This window comes from Lutra lutra, chromosome 17 (assembly GCF_902655055.1).
Source record: "Lutra lutra chromosome 17, mLutLut1.2, whole genome shotgun sequence".
Taxonomy (NCBI): domain Eukaryota; kingdom Metazoa; phylum Chordata; class Mammalia; order Carnivora; family Mustelidae; genus Lutra; species Lutra lutra.
The window spans coordinates 56,268,660-56,288,322 of NC_062294.1; the positions used below are offsets into that span (position 1 = coordinate 56,268,660).

The 19,663-nt window shown below is 44.1% G+C and overlaps 2 protein-coding genes across 4 annotated transcripts in view; both read left to right on the forward strand.

Annotated features, from left to right (window-relative positions):
• Nucleotides 1-6,273, forward strand: part of LOC125088914 (KRAB domain-containing protein 5-like) — a 664,001-nt gene extending 657,728 nt beyond the window's left edge. Inside the window, exons 1-4 of one of the 2 annotated variants that reach the window (XM_047710541.1) lie at nt 1,752-1,946; nt 2,143-2,201; nt 5,227-5,353; nt 6,082-6,273. In XM_047710541.1, coding sequence (XP_047566497.1) covers nt 2,187-2,201; nt 5,227-5,353; nt 6,082-6,191 — 252 coding nt within the window. In that variant the 5' untranslated portion in view covers nt 1,752-1,946; nt 2,143-2,186 and the 3' untranslated portion in view covers nt 6,192-6,273. Of the gene's footprint in view, nt 1-1,751; nt 1,947-2,142; nt 2,202-5,226; nt 5,354-6,081 lie in introns of those variants that run through there. The other variant, XM_047710542.1, reaches the window with a different exon arrangement.
• LOC125088871 (KRAB domain-containing protein 5-like) overlaps nt 1-19,663 on the forward strand; it is a 67,191-nt gene that overhangs the window by 6,371 nt on the left and 41,157 nt on the right. The gene's annotated exons all lie outside the window — the stretch shown is intronic.

The window sequence follows — 19,663 nt, forward strand, 5'->3', positions numbered from 1 at the left end:
CCGAAGAATTGAGAACAGCACAGGAAAAACAAATTTTCCTCTCCTCACATTCATTCTGTTTTGTGAACCGACCTCCATGCTTCAGACCCAGAATAGAACGGGCAGACAGAGCTGGGGATCAAGGGCAGCCATAGATTCATGGCTTTGCCAGCCAAGGAGGCCTCGGCAGGTCGGGGCCTTCAAACCCGGAGCCCACCTGGGGAAAGGGCTTGTAGGGAAATATGTGATTATGTCCAATTTCCAGAGGAATTTTGTCTGTGCTGCCAGCCCTGTTCATCATCTTGTCAGGGTGGAACCAGGTTCCTGAAACAAAGGGCTGAGAAGTGAGGAGAAGAGGTTTGTGGAGAAGAGAAAGGTTACTTATTCAGAAATGGAGTCTCACTGATGTGGGAAGCAGAGGCAGAAGAAAAATTACTCAATTTCCTTACCCACTGACAAGCCCTTGATACAGGCAGAGTGACTCTCCTCTAGGGACTCAAGAATCTTCACCTTCAGGCTTGACTAAGGGCAAAGGGCTCCTAGCTTGACAGACCCCTACCCCCAACCAGGATCCTAGAAGTCTACTGTAACTATTCCTTGTAAACTTTATCTCTAAACGCTCCAAGATACGTGTTGACAATCATTCCAAGCATAGGGCCCACTGATATACATCTAAAGGATCTCACAACAAACATTTTATTACCAATAATGAGTAACCTTTTCCCCAATAATACCTAGCTCCTCAAGGTCCTGGAAACATTGCCTCCAAAACTCCTTAGAGACTTACACCATCCCTGACCCCCTCCCAGCTGGCAAGTATATAATGAACCACTCCTCACAGCCCCTGGGGCAGCAGCTCTTTCTGCCTGAGGTCCTGTCCCTGTGCTTCAATAAATCACCATTTTGCACCAAAAAAGTCTGAGGAATTCTTTCTTGGTCATCGCCTCCAGACCTCACCACACCGAACCTCAATTATATTCTAAGAACCAGGTTCCTGAAAGAAAGGGCTGAGAAGTGAGGAGAAGAGGTCTGTGGAGAAGAGAAAGGTTAATTATTTGGAAAAGGAGTCTCACTGAAGCATTAATTGCTTTTATCTTTGTTCACCCTGATGCCTTCCAAGTGGTTTTCATTTCAGTCACCAAGATAGCTGGTGTACGAAGACTGCAAACTTTACAGTGAGAAACCACTCAGTGTTTTCTGGAATGGCTAAAAGAAAGAAAAAGGACAACACATTAATTTTCCTGAGAATGCTGAGAATTAGAATTCTCATATCGCTGATGGAAGGGTAAAAAGAACATGCAGTGTGGAAGACTGTGTGGCAGGTCCTTATGAACAGAAACACTTACCTACTGAAGGGGAATATTTTGTCACCCGAAAATATGTCTCTTGGCCTCAGCATTATTTTTGGCTGGTTATTTTGAATCAAAGGCAGATAAAGGAAGAGCTCTGAGATCCTGTGTTTACTTTGAAAGAGACATTTGCATTCATACGGGAAAGTTTGGTCTGTCAGGGTCTCCCTCTGTGTAGCAGAAAGAGAGAAAAGGTGTCAGTCTCCAGAAACACTGATGGTGGAGAAGGCAGGGCTCGAACTCTGCTCCCAGCCCCAGCCTTGGTTCCCCTGCTTGGCCTGGTCACCTCCCCAGTTCCTTCCCAGCAGGGTCACCTGTGGAGTTTCAGGAAGGATCTCCTCTGCGGGCCTCCCCCTCAGATTCTGTCAGTTGGTTTGGCCGAAAACAACACTGTTGTGTTAATTAAGGCCTCCAGTAGATTCTCAGCAAGGCCAGGGGGGAGCCCAAGGGCTTTCGGTGGTTTTCTGAGAGTGGATTTGCGGCTTTGGTCCTGGAGAGGTGACAGGGTCTTTGCTCCGTGAGTCTGGGAGGGTCGGGTCCCTGCAGCCCGCGGTTCCGATGCTGACGCTGAAGTTGTGAGTGGCGGTGGGAGGTGATCCCTCCCTCCCCACAAAGCAGGTGAGGAAAATGCAGGGATGGGTGTCCTCACGGGAGCTCACAGTTTCTGAGCTAGCTGCTCCTGACACAAAGGACTGGAAGTTGGGCCTTTTCTGCATCTCCGAGTCCTGCCCGCAGACGAGCGGTGTGAGGAGAAGGAGCTCTGTTGCTGGATTTCAGGGCTTTTTCTCCTGATGCAGCTGTGATTTCCCCCCAGATCCCTCGTGAGGACGAAATCTAGAGGTGGAGGCGAAGGCAGAAATGGCCAGTTGTCAGGTGAGCCTGGGTCCCTGCGGAGCCGTGTCCTCTGTTTCCTCGCAGACCCTCGCGTTTAGGAGCTGCAGACGTGGATGACTCGAGTCCGGGTGCTTCTCCCTTCTGCGTTCACTGTTTTTTAAGATCTGGTCAGAAGTGATACTCACAGTTAGGTCTTTAGAATGTTTCTCTATGTCCCAGATCCTTCTGTCCTGTGTCCCCAACCTGGCTTTAATAGGGCATCAGCTGTTGTCACTTTAAAGTCCCACGATGAGTGACAATATTCCGTTGGTGGCAGATCCGAAGGGGAAGGTGTCGCTTCTGAGATTCCTGTGGCTGTTGAGGTCTGGTCCTGGGATGTCAGGGAGGGAAATCATTTCTCATTCGGCTCTCTGGATTCTTGATCAGCTCTGTGCAGCCGGGGAATAAGGAAATTTGGACAGAAGCTCCGTGGGTATGATTCCAGAAAAACTTGGAAACTTCACATTCCAAGAAAGGGGGTATGTGTGTCTTCATCTTTAGAACGTGAAAGAGATATTCTGCTTAAAGGCCACTAGAGGAGGGTGCCTGGGGGTCTTCGTTGACTACGCTTGGACTGTTGGTTGAGCTCAGGTAGGGATCTCATGGTCCTGGACTGGTATCCCCACTTCTGGCTCTGTGCCCAGAGGGGAGTCCGCTTGACATTCTCTTTTTCCCTCTCCTGACGGTCTCCATCTCCTCTAAAGTATAAATCAATCTTGTGGACCGATGGTGGTTCAGTTGGTTAAGAGTCTGCTTTCTGCCTCCAGCTCAGGTCTTGATCCTGGGGACCTGAGATCCAGCCCCCACATTGGGCTCCCAGGTGGGCAGGGATCCTGCTTCTCCCTCGTCCTCTCCTGTTCTGCCTGCTTGTGCTCTCTCACTTGCTCTCTTTGAAATAAATACAATTGTTGTTAAAAAATCTATTTATTTGTAAGAAAAAGAGTGAGAGCACAAATAGGGTGTACTATGGGCAGAGGAGAAGGCTCCCCACTGAGCAAGGACACCCTCCCACCCCCAGCAATGTAAGAGGTGTTCCCAGGACCTTGCGTCTTGGCCTGAGCAGAAGGCTGAGGTCCACTGACTGAGCCACCCAGGTGCCTCTCTAAATAGGATCTTTAAAGAAGATGAAAATAAAAATAAATCTTAAAAATTAAAAGAAAAGAAAGGCATAAAGTGGTATTACTAGCACAGGGACACTGTGCTGTCTCAGTGTATTGTCCCTGTCAGTCACTTGGGGCCCCAGATGTGGGCCCATGATTAGCTGGAAGCCCGTCCAGCAGCACTCCCTGAATTCCTCTGAGGCAGGATAAAGGTGGAGGAAGTTTACTGAAGACCTAAGAGATCAGCAGGCAGGAGGGCCAGGAGAGCTTGTCTGCAATGGGGTGGGGGGGTATTAAAGGGGAAAAGAAGGTGAGGAATTCTGGGGAACCAGGAACTTGCTCCTTTCTGCTCCACATACCTGGTTGTCAGAAGCCCATTGGTTCCTTAGGGTCTTGGTAATTTTGAGGTGCATCCCCTGATGGCCCTGTCTGGACTCAACCAAGGGGACACTGGGTCCCTTCCTCCACTCCTTTGCTCAAGCCTGCTTGCCTAAAAGCAGTCCCTACAGAAGGAATGGTGTTTGAATTGTGTATATATGTTACTATATTTGCATAATTAGATTTACATTCTGAATTCCTGCTTTCAGTCCACAGGAAAACACCAGTGATGGTGTGTCCTTTGATGTGCATTAGGCGCTGAAAGCAATTTGTTTCCATTCAGCTGATGGGCACTTCTTTTATTGGCTTGGTGCTGTCTGCCAGATCCTCCCCTGTAATGCTCCTATTTTTCCTCCTGTCATTTGTGAGGAACGTAGGATAGTGAGGAATATGTAAGAACTATCGCATTTCAGGTGTCAACTTCTTCCTTCTGCGTTTCTCTTGCTTGTAGGTTCGTTCTTTCTATTTCCTTCCTTCCTTTTTTCCTTCCCTCTTTCCTTCTTTTAAACGTTTTCTCAGCTGAGAGAGAGAGTGCGTGAGAGTGAGGAAAGGGAAAGAGGGAGAAGCAGATTCCCCACTGAGTGGGGAGCTCAACTCAGGGCTCCATCCCAGGAGTCTGGGATCATGACCTGAGCTCAAGGGAGACCCTTACCCCACTGAACTATCTGGGTCCCCCTTGTTTGTAGTTTCTGAGGAGGAGAACAAAGCCAAAGAGGCGTGGATAAAAGTAAATGTCCTTCAACTTCCAATCTGTTGATAAATACCTGAGAAAGGCAGAGTAGGACACTCCTCAGGGAACTCACAACTGCCTCAAGGTTAATGTTTTGTTGGATGCAAAAAGCACCCTTAGCCTAACAATAGACCTCCAGGATCCTGTAATTCCTCTTTAACAGATGAAAATTGCTTGGGAAACTTGAACTCCATTCCTCAAATGTAGCTCAGGCACCATCCTTCAAGCTTGGGGCCCATTGATAGATATCTGGAGGGTCTCCAGACTAAAGTGTTACTAAACAGTGAGTGGCCTCATCAAAACACCAGCTGGGAGGCCCTGAGGGTCCTGGAAACTTGCTTCCAAATTCCTTAGAGCCTCCTGCTTATCCCTCACCCCTTCCCCACCTGAAAGCATAGAAGCAGTCCCTGCTCACAACTTTCCTCTCCCCTTGCTTTATTTAGGACAGCAGTGTTTGTACCACGGGTATCTCAACAATTCCTTCATCATTCACTCCAGAACCCCAATATTTCACATCAGAAACATGTCTAGAATTTCTTGACCATTGGCTCCTCTCCCACATCCCAACACTTTGTGGTGGATAAGGAGGGCTGTCACCGCTGTGTAGTCGATAGACTTGACCTCTGGGAGTGAAAGGAGTGAAAGTTGTCAACCAGGCTGCCCCCTCCCCCATAGGTTTTTCTTTTTTCCCACACCCATATCAGGAGAAGGAAAGGTCGGATCTGGTTCTAGCTGGTGACATTAGCTCCCTCTTTCATCTTAGGAAACACCGTGAACTGTGTCAGTGGCCACGTGGTGACTGTGGTACTTCTTGCAGGGACAGCTGACCTTCAGGGATGTGGCCATAGAATTCTCTGAGGAGGAGTGGGGACGCCTGACCCACACTCAGCGGCAACTGTACACGGATGTGACGTTGGAGAACTATGAACACCTCCTCTTCTTGGGTGAGGAAGACTCCTTCCAGATTTCCCAAACCTCACTCAGGGTTTTATCCCTTCCTGTGAAGACTGTCTTTTCAGAGATTTCTCTTGGAATGGCTAGAATTCAGATCCAGGCAGAAAGGGAAATAAGTAGTGCTTTGTAGATGGGGAGAAAAATCTTCATGGTGTTTACTTCTCAGCCTTAGCTTCTCCTTCCTCAAGCAAACATCATTGCTTGTGTTCATTGCTTGTGTAAATGAGTGGCAGTTCTCAACCTTCAGTGACATAAATGGTGCTGCTCACATCTTAAACTGAAATTTCCCCTTCTTACTATCATGTCTACTACTTGGAAGTGTAGGTCAGGATGTGAACATTGGAAATTCCTACTGAGTGTTTTGATTTTTTTTTTTTTGAAGACTCTATTTACTTATTTGACAGAGAAAAATTATAATTAGGCAGAGAGGCAGACAGAGAGAGAAGGGGAATCAGGCTCCCCGCCAAGCAGAGAGCCTAATGTGGGGCTCAATCAATCCCAGGACCCTGAGATCATGATCTAATCCAAAGGCTGAGGCCTATTCCCCTGAGCCACCCAGGTGCCCCACCTCCTGTGTGTTCTAAAGGGACTGTTGGGGAACCCTTTTGGGAAACCATTTTCTAAGATTGTACAATATCATCTCTTCTCTCCTGAATGCAAGACTCGTGGAAAGTTAGAATTGTCAGCAATAGTCATTTTCCTTTTTCCTCATAAACAGGTCTCCTTCTGTCAAAGCCAGACCTGATTGTATATTTGGAGCAAGAGAAGCAGCTCTGGGATGTGAAGAGAAAGGAGACGGGAGGCTTCCATCCAGGTAGGTGGGAATGAATGAGGCAGATGACAGAGGGGAGGTCCAAGTCTGAAGGAGGAAGGTAGACCTTAAGCAATGGTTTGAGTAGCTCTCCTTGAATGAAAATCAGTTGGGAGACTTGCCTAGTTTTATGTCTCTCTCTTTCCAAGAGGAACGTCTGCTCTCTAACATTATGAAGCTCTTGCATTCTCTGGGGATTCTCCTTCAGGTGCAGTGATGGTCCATCACATCCATAGGAGAGCCAGGAGACTCTCCTTCAAGGGGGAGGGCCCCCTAATCTGAGAGCTTTCTGTTGCTGTGAGGGCCCTGGGGAAGGCATCCTATTTCTGAGGACCTGTACGCTATGGCCTTTGTCAGTTCTGGTTTTCATTATGGAACAAGTAGGGCAGAGTAGTTGTATGCACACAAGGATTTGTTGGGGAAATGCCCAGAACACTGAAGATAGATTTTTAATGTTCTCTGGCTTATGCTTTCTAATGTTACGGAGGCATTAGTCTTAGTCTTACAAAATTGAGTTTCAGTAACTTCATCAGATAACAAAGCACTGCCCTAAAATGAGAAAATGTACTGCTTTATTTCCCTTCAAGTGGTCTTTTTTATTTTCTTTTTCTTTCTTTCTTCCTTCCTTTTTTTTTTTTTTTTCTTTTTTTCCATATAGAAATTTCTGTTCTAGGAGACCCATTCTTCTGTGGTGAAATACTGTAATGTCTTCTATTTCTTTACTAGAATTCTGCCATAACAAATGCTCTTGGGGAGATAGCACATTTAGAACTTGAACTTGTAGCCTATAATAAATTGTCATTTATTACCTTATTTTTTAATAATTGTATCATTGCATGATTATTCTATGAACTTCTTGTGACTTTGTCATGGGTGTTTTCACATTCTAGTTAGTTTTATATGAGATTTATCTTTGAATACTTTTACATCAATTGTCCTGATATGACGTGGCCATGTGCTTTATAAGAAGTGAGTTAGACAATTAATAATATTCCCATATAGTTTGTTTAAAATTTTTATTTGTTCGAGACAGAGAGAGAGAGAGAAAGAAAATGAGTATGGAGGGGAAGGGCAAAAGGAGAGGGAGATGCCAAGTCCCTGCTGAGCAGGGAGCCCAGTGTGGGGCTGGATCCCAGAACCCTGAGATCATGACCTGAACTGAAGGAAGATGCTTAACTGACTGAGCCCCCAGGTACCCTAAACCTCCATGTTTGAAAAATCCTTGTGTTCAGTAATGCAGTGTTGATTCATGGGAAATTCATCATGAGCTTTTTCTTCTACTTTCCTCAGAATGCATCAGAATTTAGCCCCAAATATTAATTTCATATACAGAGCCTCTCCGCATATTTTCAACATCTATGATGTTTATTTATTCAGAAATGAAGATGTTGCTTGTTTCCTCTGTCATAATGGAATGGACTATAGGGTTACATTCTGTGGAGGAGAACGAATATTTTAATACCATAATACACGTCTTTCAAGCTTTTTAAGTGTTCATAAAATTTTCATTTACAGCTCTTTATGATTGATTTAAATGAGAATTCTTTACGATATTATAGTCCATGAGACATGCCAATCAATTTCTTGTTTTCATGGGTACGTGGACACAGTTCAAAATTATGGTTATATAGAAGTTTTCCTTTTCTGTCATACATCAGAGTTTTATTTAGAATTTCATGGGTTGAGTTTTCTCTTACTCTGGTTTGGTAATTTCCTAAGCATGTGCTTCCTTGTCTGGCTCATTCTACGACATTAGTTAGGTGAGGGTTGGGTGTTATCTGTGCAGGTTGTTAGAGGAAGAGAATTTTCAGCTCCGTATATTTCAAGACCATGTGAGGATGACTCAAAAAAGAATGAGCTTTATGCTTTTTGCCGGTAAGTTATGTGTGTTTTTGTCTTGTGTTTGTATGTCGCACATACATACTGTGTCCCCCCTACTTTTTGTCTCCTTGGTGAGTGGTCAGTGAATGTTGTACCATGTCTAGGTGAGTTGTCATCCACATAGAATTGATTTCATCATGTATTTGTGGGTGAATTTTTATTCTCTGCATGAGAGAAAGACTTTTTTGAATTCAGAGTAATTTTCAAACATTTTATACTTCTGTATATACTTCTGTTTTGGTATGAAATACAAAAGATATACTTTATCTAATTGATTGTAGGATTAATACCCATGATATATCTTAGTACCTTGTCATTGAGTTATGTGTCTTCTATGAGTATTTTCATTGTGGTTACCTTAGAGATTCATTAAAACAACTTAGCTGTAAAATGAACCTTTTAATTTTGTTTTTATTTTTTAAAGATTTTATTTATCTATTTGACAGATCACAAGTAGGCAGAGAGGTTGGCAGGGAGAGATGGGGTAGCAGGATCCCCGCTGAGCAGAGAGCCCGGGGTGGGTCTCCATCCCAGGACCCTGAGGTCCTAAACTGAACTGAAGGCAGAGGCTCAACTGACTGAGCCACCCAGGCACCCCTAAAACAAACCTTTTAAAACTCAGTGTCAGTTATATAGAAAACTCTTCTTCCTGTCTCCACCCCTGCACACCCTGCCGACTTTGTTAACGACATCACAAATTCTTTTATGTTGGATTCTTTATTACCCACATTTGTGATTTTTATTCTTTTATTTTTTTTTTCCAAAACAAAACTCTGTAGCAGAAATAAATGTGACTGGTATCTCATTGCAACACACAGCACGTTTGTGTAATTGTCTACATATTTATGTTCAGCAGAGAGCTCTGTGTTCTTGTGTGGTTGCAGTTTCTGGGTAGAAACCTTTTATTTCGTCTAGAAAGACTTCCTTTAATGGTTCTTGTAAGACAAATCTACTGGTAAGCTTAGATGGGTTTTTACTTGGGAATGTCTTCGTTTCTGCTCTGTGGAAAAGAATTTTGCTAGGTAAAGTATTGTTGGTGGCTATTTTTCAATCTTTGAGTACCTGAGTACGTTATGCCAGGCCCCATTGCTGTTTGGACTGCTGAGAATCCTCCTAGTGATTTTCTAGGAGCTCTTGCACAAGATGAAGTGAATTTGCCATTGTGTCTCTTTTTAGATTTATTTATTTGTTTGTTTGTTCATTTATTTATTTATTTGACAGAGGTCACAAGTAGGTGAAGAGGCAGGTGTAGAGAGGGTGAAGCGGGCTCCCTGCTGAACAGAAAGCTGGATCTGGGGCTCAATCCCAGGACTCTTAGATCATGACCTTAGCCGAAGGCAGGGACTTAACCCACTGAGCCACCCAGGTACCCCTGTCATTGTGTTTCAAAGGTCTCTCTTCATCTGTGGTCCTGGGTGGGTTAACTACAACATGTCATGAGTCGTCCCTTTCTTTGTATGTGGTCTGTTGTACATACCATGGTTTTTTTAAGCACAACTTTTTTTTTTTAAGATTTTTTATTTATTTATTCGACAGATGGAGATCACGAGTAGGCAGAGAGGCAGGCAGAGAGAGAGGGGGAAGCAGGCTCCCCGCTGAGCAGAGAGCCTGATGCGGGGCTCGATCCCAGGACCCTGAGATCATGACCTGAGCCGAAGGCAGAGGCTTAACCCACTGAGCCACCCAGGCACCCCCATACCATGGTTTTATAAGAAAGTAATTTGAAGAAATAAAATACGAAGGCAATCATAATGAAAAGACATTTACTGTAGTGCACTGGATTTATCAAGCAAACTTCTCTTTGTCTAAGTGGACCGTTATTGGTGAAAAGCACATTATTCAATGGTTAACTGTGTTCGTTAGCAGACCTGAAAGGATTCAGGGGCAGATGGATCTCTAGAGAGGGACAATTATTTTCAGTGTGATTCATTTTTTCTTTTGACTCTATTTTGTACATGTAGATGGGTGTCCAAGGAAAGCCAGAGTAGCAGAAGTTTCATCAGATAAACTAGCCTTTTATCTTTTGTTTATAGTGCTTTGATATCAGCGTACTGCTGACCTCACAGAATGGTTTTGAGTGTATTTCTCTATTTCAAAATTATAAGATTTTTTTTTATTGCTAAGATTTCATAAGGATTGTCAGGAATGCTTTTGGTAAATGTTAGTTTCTTTCTCTTGTCCTGAACCATGGCTCACCATCTAATGCCCATGGGTTCTACCTAACGGTTGATAATTGAACAAAGTCACTACACATATAATGATAAGCCATAGCTACACAATTCCCAAGACTGTCGATCAAATTTTATCCTGTATGTTTCTCCTGTTGTTCTGTGAGCATAGAGAACACAAGCAGAGATACAGGGTTTTGATCTGCACAGAATGCAATGTGTCATATTAAGCTAAAGACAGATTTTGCAGTCCCAGATCTAACTAGGAAGAAGCACGTGTACATACATATGTGTGTGTACCTGTATATTCAGAAGGAAAAGGAATCTTGGTTCAAACCAGGTCATTTCCAAGTTTGAAAATTGATGATCCTAGCAAGCAAAGAGATTCTAGATTCATAATAGAAATAGTTTTCTTCTCTGTATTGTATTGAATTTATGCTTCCTACATCTGGTGTATCTTAGTTTGAGAATCTCCCCATGTGAATCATCTCTTACATAACTGGGTTTTAATCCTGTAGGATCTACTCTGTTTTCCTTATTCCTCTGTCAACCTGTTGCTTACCTACCTTGATAGAGATTTCAACAAGAATTTCCATGGAATGACATGATCTTCAAAATTTAAATTAAATGTGAGAGTAATTCTCCAGGGGGCATTATAAATTCCATGTAGTTAAATTGAGACTTCAGTCCTTCCTTTGCGATTGGAGAAGTAAGAGTTCCTTAGTTACTCTTCTCTTCCCTTATAGGAAGTGACGTCATCCATGCTGGTCACTTCAGTGTCAGCATTTGATTAGGTAAAATTGTGGAGAGTTCGTGAATCTTCATACTTGTTTCTATTTTTGTTTTTTAACACTTACTTTTTTTTTTTTAAGATTTTATTTATTTATTTGACAGAGAGATCACAAGCAGGCAGAGAGGCAGGCAGAGAGAGAGGAGGAAGCAGGCTCCCCGCTGAGCAGAGAGCCCGATGCGGGGCTCGATCCCAGGACTCCGAGATCATGACCTGAGCCGAAGGCAGTGGCTTAACCCACTGAGCCACCCAGGCACCCCTTTTAACACTTACTTGAAGGAAACAAAGATGGGACAGGGCTGGGTGCTGAGTAGTTGTTCTAACTTAAACAGGACACAATGTTCTGTTAGGAGTGATGGAGCCAGCCCAATGGAAGAGATGGAACAGATCTAGGCTGAAACATTGGTCTGGATTCTTCATCTGGGGAGAGGACCCCTGTCCACTACAAACTCTGAATCTAGAAAGAAAAATTATACTTCCTTTCTTCCCAAATCCTGTCCTCTTCTTCTGTCTCATCTCTGTTTCAGGGGTGGAGGCATCACAGCTGACTTTCCCTCCTGTGTTCTGGAAACCTCGTTGTCACTGCACTCCCCCTCCCACCTAAGCCACGCAGGCCCTTGCCTAGCCTTACGAGTAGCTTGGAGTTTTTTAATGCCACTGTAAATGGTTGATAACAGGATCACGTGAGGCTGTATGTCTGTTTTAAATACAATGTTGTCACCACTGCACTGGAAGAAAAGCAAAAAACCATCACTAGGCCACAGGATTAGTTTAGGCACTTGGCACTGGAAGTTGTGAGGACAGATAAAACATGATGTTGTGACAGTTTGAGAGGAAGGTAATGCTATAGAAATGAAATATGGTGAACTCTTGAAATGTGAGCAAAGATCTGGTAGAGAGGTCCTTTGGTCACTGCAAGGCCTTAGGAAGCTACTCGTGACGAGCTAATGGGACAGAGATGCATTCCTGGGAAATGTGGCTATCTGGGACGTCCAATGCTTTTCTCATGATGTAATGTATTCCCTGCTGGTCTTGAGGACCAGTTGCTATTGGATGCCAGAGATAATTGCACTCTCTGAGGCCCAGATGCATCCAGTGTGTGGAGAGGGGGTATTAGTTGATTTAAATATGGTGGGCATAGCTTAAAGATGTCACATGACAGAGTAGATGTTGAAGACGGAGAAGGCTGCTGGACACTTAGAGTGAGAACCAGCCAGGTGTGTGTTGCGGTTCCACAAAGCATTGGTATCCCAGGAATATAACCCAACATAGGTCTGATCCAGGGTGGATGGGTGACCTTGCAAGCATGATGACCTGTGGTTGGCCGGGCTCTCCCTCACTTCCACTCAGCCCTGGGGTGAATCTATCCTGTGCTTTGATCCATGTGCAAGGCACTGATTCATTGAGAAGTCAGTCACCAGTTACAAGCAGTGATGATTTCTGCTTCAAACAGCCTTCCCAACATTTGGGGTAGCTGTCCCTCTGTTGTTTCAGAGCTCACGTTGTCCCTACACCCTTCTTGACTTGAGTGAAAAGAGGATTTTTATGAGTGTAGGGACAGTTAACATTCAGGTTGGGTAGTATGGTATGCTCATATTGAACATGGGATCAGTTGAAGGATAATATATTTTTCAGTAGCTGTTCTTCTGTGGTCAGCAATACAATGAAAGCCTGTTCTGTACATGCAGAAAAGAAGGTGGCTATTTGCATATTTACATATCCAGTGTGTTGGTACATGCTCAGGTCTTCTGAAATAGCCCAGATAACCTCGAGTATAATCTGATTTTTACATGTCTTCTTTCTGGGATTGTCCACCCCCGGCCATAGTGCTTATACTTGAATTTTCTTGGCCCCAGGTAACTGCCCAGCACCAGAGAGCAATCCATGTTTCTTGCAGCAAAGGAGATGGTGTAAACCTTACAGGGCATAGGGGATTTTATTTGAACCGTTTCCATTCCCATTCAGGGAAACCATCCTCCCCAAGGCACCACTCTCTCTATGCCATTGACCAGAACTGTCACAAGGGCCAGTCTACGTTGAAACACAAAACTGTATCAGAGGTGGACGTGGAAGATGTTTGTGAATGTCTCTTGTTTGAATTCCTTCAGTGTCTGGCACAAAGGTGATGACACTTTGCCCTGAAACTGACTAGCTGTTTCAGAGAAGCCCTAAAATGGAGAGTGTCCTTAATCTGAGTACATGCGGATTTTCCGCCGCCTGCACTGGCATCCTGATGAAGAGCTGCTTAAGCCTGCAATTGTTTATGATCTTCCAATAAAAATAGTCAAATACAGATTTATTGTGAGAATGATATATTCAGCACCATATAATCCATAACATGTATTAATGTCTGTCATGCATTTCTTTAAAAAGTATTTACATAAGTTCCAGATCTGTTTAAAATATAGAAAAGATGTATTCATTTATTTTACAGATAGCTCAGGTGAGAGGCAGGGGAGGGACAGAGGGAGAGGGAGGTAGAATCTCAGAGTGACTCCCTAGTGAGCATGAAGCCTGACACAGGGCTTGATCTCAGGACCCTGAGACTGCAATCATGACCTGATCTGAAATGAAGAGTTGGAAGTTTAACCCACTAAGCACCTAGGAGCCCCACTTTTTTTTTTTTTTTTAGCATCATTTATTTTAGAGCACACTAGTGAGTAGAGCAAAGGCACAGAGAGAGAGAATCCTAAAGCAGACTTGCTGCTGAGTGGAGAGCTGATGACGTGATCGAACCCAGGACCCTGACATCATGAATGGAGCTGTAATGAAGAGTGGCCACTCAACCAACTGAGCCACCCCAGGACCCCTGTTCCCATTCACCTAAATTTGGATTGCTTTCATTCAGGAACATGAACTATGGTGTATCTGGGGTGATCTCAGCAAGCTGAAGGAGAGGGGAGAGAAGAGAGAGATGGAAGAGGAGGAAGCCAAGATAGATTCTGTTAGAGTCAGATTTATTAATGAATAAAGGAAATGTGTGTTGTGTATGTTGTGTGTGTGTGTGTGTGTGTGTGTCCCAACACAAACATGACCACAAGCACGGAGGTTTTCTGAGAGTGACTTCTGTGGGGATAACTCAGGATATAATTGTGACTTAGTTCCTGCAGAGGTTGTCAAGTTTTGTCTGGGTCAGAATCACTGGGAACACTTGTAAATTTGGATCCCTGTGCCCAGCCTTACATTACCATGTCAGTAGCTCTGGGGTGCAGCCCCCCACCTTTCCTTTCTTACCCAGTGTCAGGTGACTGTCTAGGGACTAGACCTTGCAAACCTACATCTGGGGACACATTCATAGTCACATTCCTCAGGAAAGGTAGTAGCCCTTGAGTAATGTAGTGAGATACTCAGGTGTGTCGTTTTGGTTCTCCAGGTGTGAACCCGGACTCCTCTGTGTGTTGGGCCTTTCCTGTATTGTACCTTGGATGCCTGAGCTTTGTCTCTAGTATGGAAGAGTCAACCAGCAAACCACTCAGGCAACATATGTGTGGTGTGAGCTGGAATGTTGACTTTGAAGTGTCCGTTCAGGGAAGCTGTTCTGTGTGCAGACAGCTGGGTGAATCATTGCGTGTCAAGGAGGAAATAGAATCCAACGCATGTCACCTTCTGGAAGGGCCTCCTTCTGCTTTGTCCTGTGTGCCTCATGTTCCTACGTAGGTCAGCCAGATTCAAACCCTGACTCTACCAATAGTGAGAGGCTCACTATACCTTCCTTCATCTACATCATTTCTTTCAAAGTCAATAAATGAAAAAATAAATCATTTCTTTCAGTACAAGGAGAATAGTATTAGCCCTAACCCATAGGATCCAGAGTATTGAATACATTAGGAACAGATTCAGTAACCGTGGGACATACAGTGTATGCAGTGTGCAGAGGATGGTGTCAGATGCTAGTGAATATTTTGGATTTTCTTTTTAATCATTAAAAAGTAGCCAATAAGTCATGTTTCATACTGAATCCTCTCTGAATGGCAGTAGTGCACCTTGGAAAGAAAAAATACCCTGTGTGCATTTGAAACATGGAAGTATCTGTCTGATGCCAATTTTTATTGGGATCCTGTGGAATTCCTCACTCTTGTATCTGTGCCTTCCTTTCTGAAATGGCAGGAAGGCAAGTATGAGTGGTTTTATTCTCTATCATCTGAATGTAGCCAACTGTTTGGCATTCCTTCTAGAGGTATCCCATGGACCTCCGAGGCTTCTGGTATAAACCATGCATGATCATTTTGGATATAAACTTATTCTGTTTGAGCACAGAGGGCTAGACATCTGTCCGTGGACACATGTGGACTCCTGAGTGCCTCCAAAACCTATGCTGGGAACTCTGTGATCAGCCAGGACCAGAGGTGATGCTGAACATGTGGCAGGACTGAAGGCCGTTTTCTGTTGCTGGGCAGGACTATAGGCTGGGCTCTGTGGCTGCCCAGGTTCACTGATGAGTCTCCCTGCTCACGCAGAGCAAGAGGTTATGCTCAGTGCTTGATCCATGCTGCTGAGTTCGTTTTCTCCCCAGAATCCCAGAAGTAAGAGAGGCTCCCCAGAAGTAAGAGAGGCTCTGAGGTTGTCTAGGGTCTTTCTTCAGGCTTCTAGTGGTACAGGAATGGAGGCTAGCATCAGCCATGGGAAGTGACTTAGAACATGCATAGCTACCCAGACAGAGAACATAGAATGTTCTAGTTCAAAACATTGGCTGGACACCCAAGTCAGTCACAGGTGCTGACAATTCCCCTTAGACAGGTCGGTTCATCTACACAGGAGAAAAGGCAATCAGTGGACATTGTCTGTAATGGACTCCCACCCACACTGACAGCTTTTGGTTGAAAGATTTCTACCATGGACTTTGGATGAATGCTACATTGTTAGGTTCACAGAGTGGCCAGGGATGTGTCTTTGGTGGTATGGTGTGCATCTTGAGTATCTTCCAGGCCTTTGCAGTTGGCCCTATGGCCGATGGTTGGAAGATCTTAAAGTCAAACCTTCCAGGTACATTGATTTTCAGATCTACCCTGCATGTGACTGTACAGCAGTGCCAGTTGAGCAGCAAAAGATCATCAAAGGAAATGTATCTGTACTGTGGTGGATATCTGAGCCAAATCACACATGTGCCTTATACAGTATTGTCACTCTTTCTTGAAGTCATGTGGTGACCTCATGATCTGCGTGAGCATTTCCTTGATTGACATTTTAGTTATAATGGTCATTCCACTCATATTTGTGTATAAAAATGCTTGGTAGTATAGTGATAGCATCTTGATCTTGGGTCGAGGACAGGTGAGTTTATTGTACAGGAAAACAGATGGTCTGTTTTCATGGCCAAGGATTGGGCATATATGCTAGATGTTCCTTGAAGATACTGGGGTTTCCTATGCTCAGAGTGTCCAACACAAACTCACCGCATGTGCCGTGTGTTCCTGTATGATTGGGGGTGGCGGCTGGCCAGTGGAATTAGTGTGATGAAGATGTTTATGATGTTTGCTGTGTCCTGAGCCATAAGGCACTTGAACTTTGACCTGGGAACCTCTTGTCTTCTGCCAGTATTGGAACACTGTTACAGACCAACGGGTTACAGTATAGAATGTGTGTCATCTTGGAATTTTTATATTTATTAAATTTATCCAGGGACTTTATTCAAAACAAAATAGACATTCATAGGTCTGTTTCTTGTTTGTTCATTTAAGTTGTTGTTTTGGTTGTACACATAAGTGAATACGTATAGTATTTGTATGTCACTTAGTTCATGTCGCATAACACCTTCTGGGTCAAACCACATTATCACAAATGAAAAGACAGAATGAAAAAAGCTAAAAGAGACACAAATACAATGAATAGCCTGAATGTTACCAGTGTGGAATGGAGAAGGATGATGGGCAACATGAGGAAGTGGGAATGGGAAGTACAGGCTTCCGTGGGGTGAAAAGAATACAGGGAACTCCTCCAATGGTTTTCCCGTAGCATTTTATGGTGCCAGATATTAGCTACTATTGGTGAGTATAGTAGCACCTATGGAGTTGTTGAATCCGCATGTTGTACACCTAATGAAATGGGACATTGTAGAGTATATATTAATAGAAAGGAAATCAAGATGGATATCAAGAAGGATATACATGTGTAGATTAAAGTAGTGTCTTAGGAATTTGCAAGTAAAGAAAACTAAACCTACTCTTCCAAAGAAGCTAATCCTAAGTACTCACAGTAGGATGAAGTCCTAGGAAAGCAAACTGATGGGTATCACAGTGGAGATAAACATTCCTCAGTGTAGAAGGGAAGGGACAGGGAAAGAGAAGCATGTGCCCAGCAGAGCAAAGAAGGGAACTGGAAGACCAAGAAGAGCCTGTGGTCCTCACAGGCAGCCCAGAAAGACCAGCCCAGGGCGTCCATGGAAGAACAGTTATTCCTGTGAGAGCTTCTTAACTCCATTTCCTTGAATTTGGTCTCCCTCTTCTCACCACTGAGGAGCATCAGGAAGAAGGTGGATTCCTCGGGGAAGACCAGAAAGTGTAACCAGTTTGTAGAACTGCTCATTTTAGGCAAAGTCAGCTTTCAGAAGGAAGGCTAGTTTCAAAGAAGTGATCCTGTGGCCTGAAGCCATGGGTATTAGTAAAAATGCAGGGGAAACTTGAAATTGATAAAGGCCATATATTCAGTAGGATCCAAGCTACAAAATCTAGCGTTGTACACAGAAGCAGATTGCACCTGCATTTCTTGTGAAGGAGGGAGCTGTTCCCAGGAGTATGGTGGCATGGAAAATTGAAGAAAGAAAAATAAGAGGAGGTGCAGAGAAGAGTGATTGGGTTAAGTTTGTTATGCAGGAGTAGGGTTGGCTTGAATGAAGAGTGAAGGGAAGCAAAGGACTCCATACTCACCTGTATGCTCTGCCCCCTTTTAAGGAACCTTTGAAACTATCGTGATTCAGTCCTGGAATTTTGGGTGGAACATGCATTGTCGATCAGGTGGCACATTTGTGAAAAGTAGAAACGCAGATGCTACCCAAACATCCAAATCAGAGTATGAATTTTAACAGAATCTTCAGTTCATTGTCATACACATTAACATTGGAGACATGCACATCTAGCTCAGCCAGACTCTTCCATTATTCTACTCCTGATGTCATGTCTGTAGGACATTACTTTGAATACTGTGCCTTGTTGTATGCCTTAAATCAGGGTATATGCTCTTCATTTCCCAGATTATTTGGGGTATGGGTTATCCCTTGACATCCACATAACAAGAGGATGAATTTTGATCTTTGTGCACAAATGGCATTGGAGTTTGGCAGAGATTGCATTTTCTGTAGATCCCTTCAGGATTTATTGTGTTTCAATTATTCCAGTGAAAGAATATAGTTAGGTTTCCTACTTATTCATTCTTTGATTCCTGCACAGTATATTGCACTTTTCGTCAATTCTGGTTTGACCTCTACCCTTATGTTAAATTGGAAGCATTTTTTGAGGGGGCGGGGGTTTGCCATAAATGTATGATGTCTCTGTTTTGGGAATTGTTCTTTGTTGTGTAGAAACAAAACTAATTCTTATGTGTTGGTTTGTGTACCAGCTTTATAAAATCCATATGAGTTTTAACAGGATTAAAACAATAAGCATTCCCAGGAGAAGAAATTGCAGTGGCGTAGGAGGGTCCTAGACTCATGTGTCCTGTCATGAGCACCACTAGGTAAATGTCAGGTCATCCCAAATGCCCCAGACATTGGACTGAAGAGTGATAGGAGAAACTCCCCAAGTAAGAGGAGAGAAGAGAATACATGGAAGATGGCAGATAGTGTGGAGACGTGGTTTAGGGAGGAAAGGAGTATTCCATTGTGGCAGGAAGGGAGGCCCGGTTGTACAATAGGTATCATGACAGTGGACCACTCAGGGGATACCTAAGGAGGTTTCCAAAAGCCATTGGCTTGGAGAGGGTGAAGGGCTGAATTTCCTGAGTTCTTGGAACCAGCACATCTTAAAGCCTGGAGGTTTAATGGTCAGCAGGTTTGGATGGGATAGAACCAGGAAGGCACTGGGGTGCTCCTGGAGAGAAAGCTGGCAAACAACCTGGGGGCATCTAGCGTGGAAACAGTCATCTGGAGAACACCTGGGGTGCACAGTGGGGAGAGTATTCAGTAGTCTAGGAGCACATTCCTGAGAGGAAACATTCAGTGTCATGTGGCTTCCAAAACATGGGAGCACTCTCCTGTCCTGTAGCATAGAGACTGAGCCCCACTCAATGAGGACACCGGCTGTCTGCCTTGCTTGCACCAGACCTCACCCCCTGTGATCTGAGGGGACCACCCTTCTCAGTGAGGCTTTCCTCAGCCTCAGCAAGGTGAGCCCCTGCCCACATTACGTCTCCTGAGCAGAGAGTTCTCCAGGACCGCAGTTCTGGTGGACTTGATGTGAGGTCTCCTTTCATAAGCAGAACAGAGCTCATCTAGTTCAGACTGGCCACATTCAGGCCAGGGACCAAACACTGCCCGTAGCAGGCAAGGAGAGACCCTGCAGACCACTGGTCTGAAGGATACAACAGGACACATCACTGACTTTTCTAATGGACAGAGGAAAGTAGAGAGTTAGACAGATGCCAAGATGAAAGAATTTATAAGACCAAGAGCAGATATACAATGGAAACAGTAGTAAGGAGCTTGATGGAGAATTTAAGG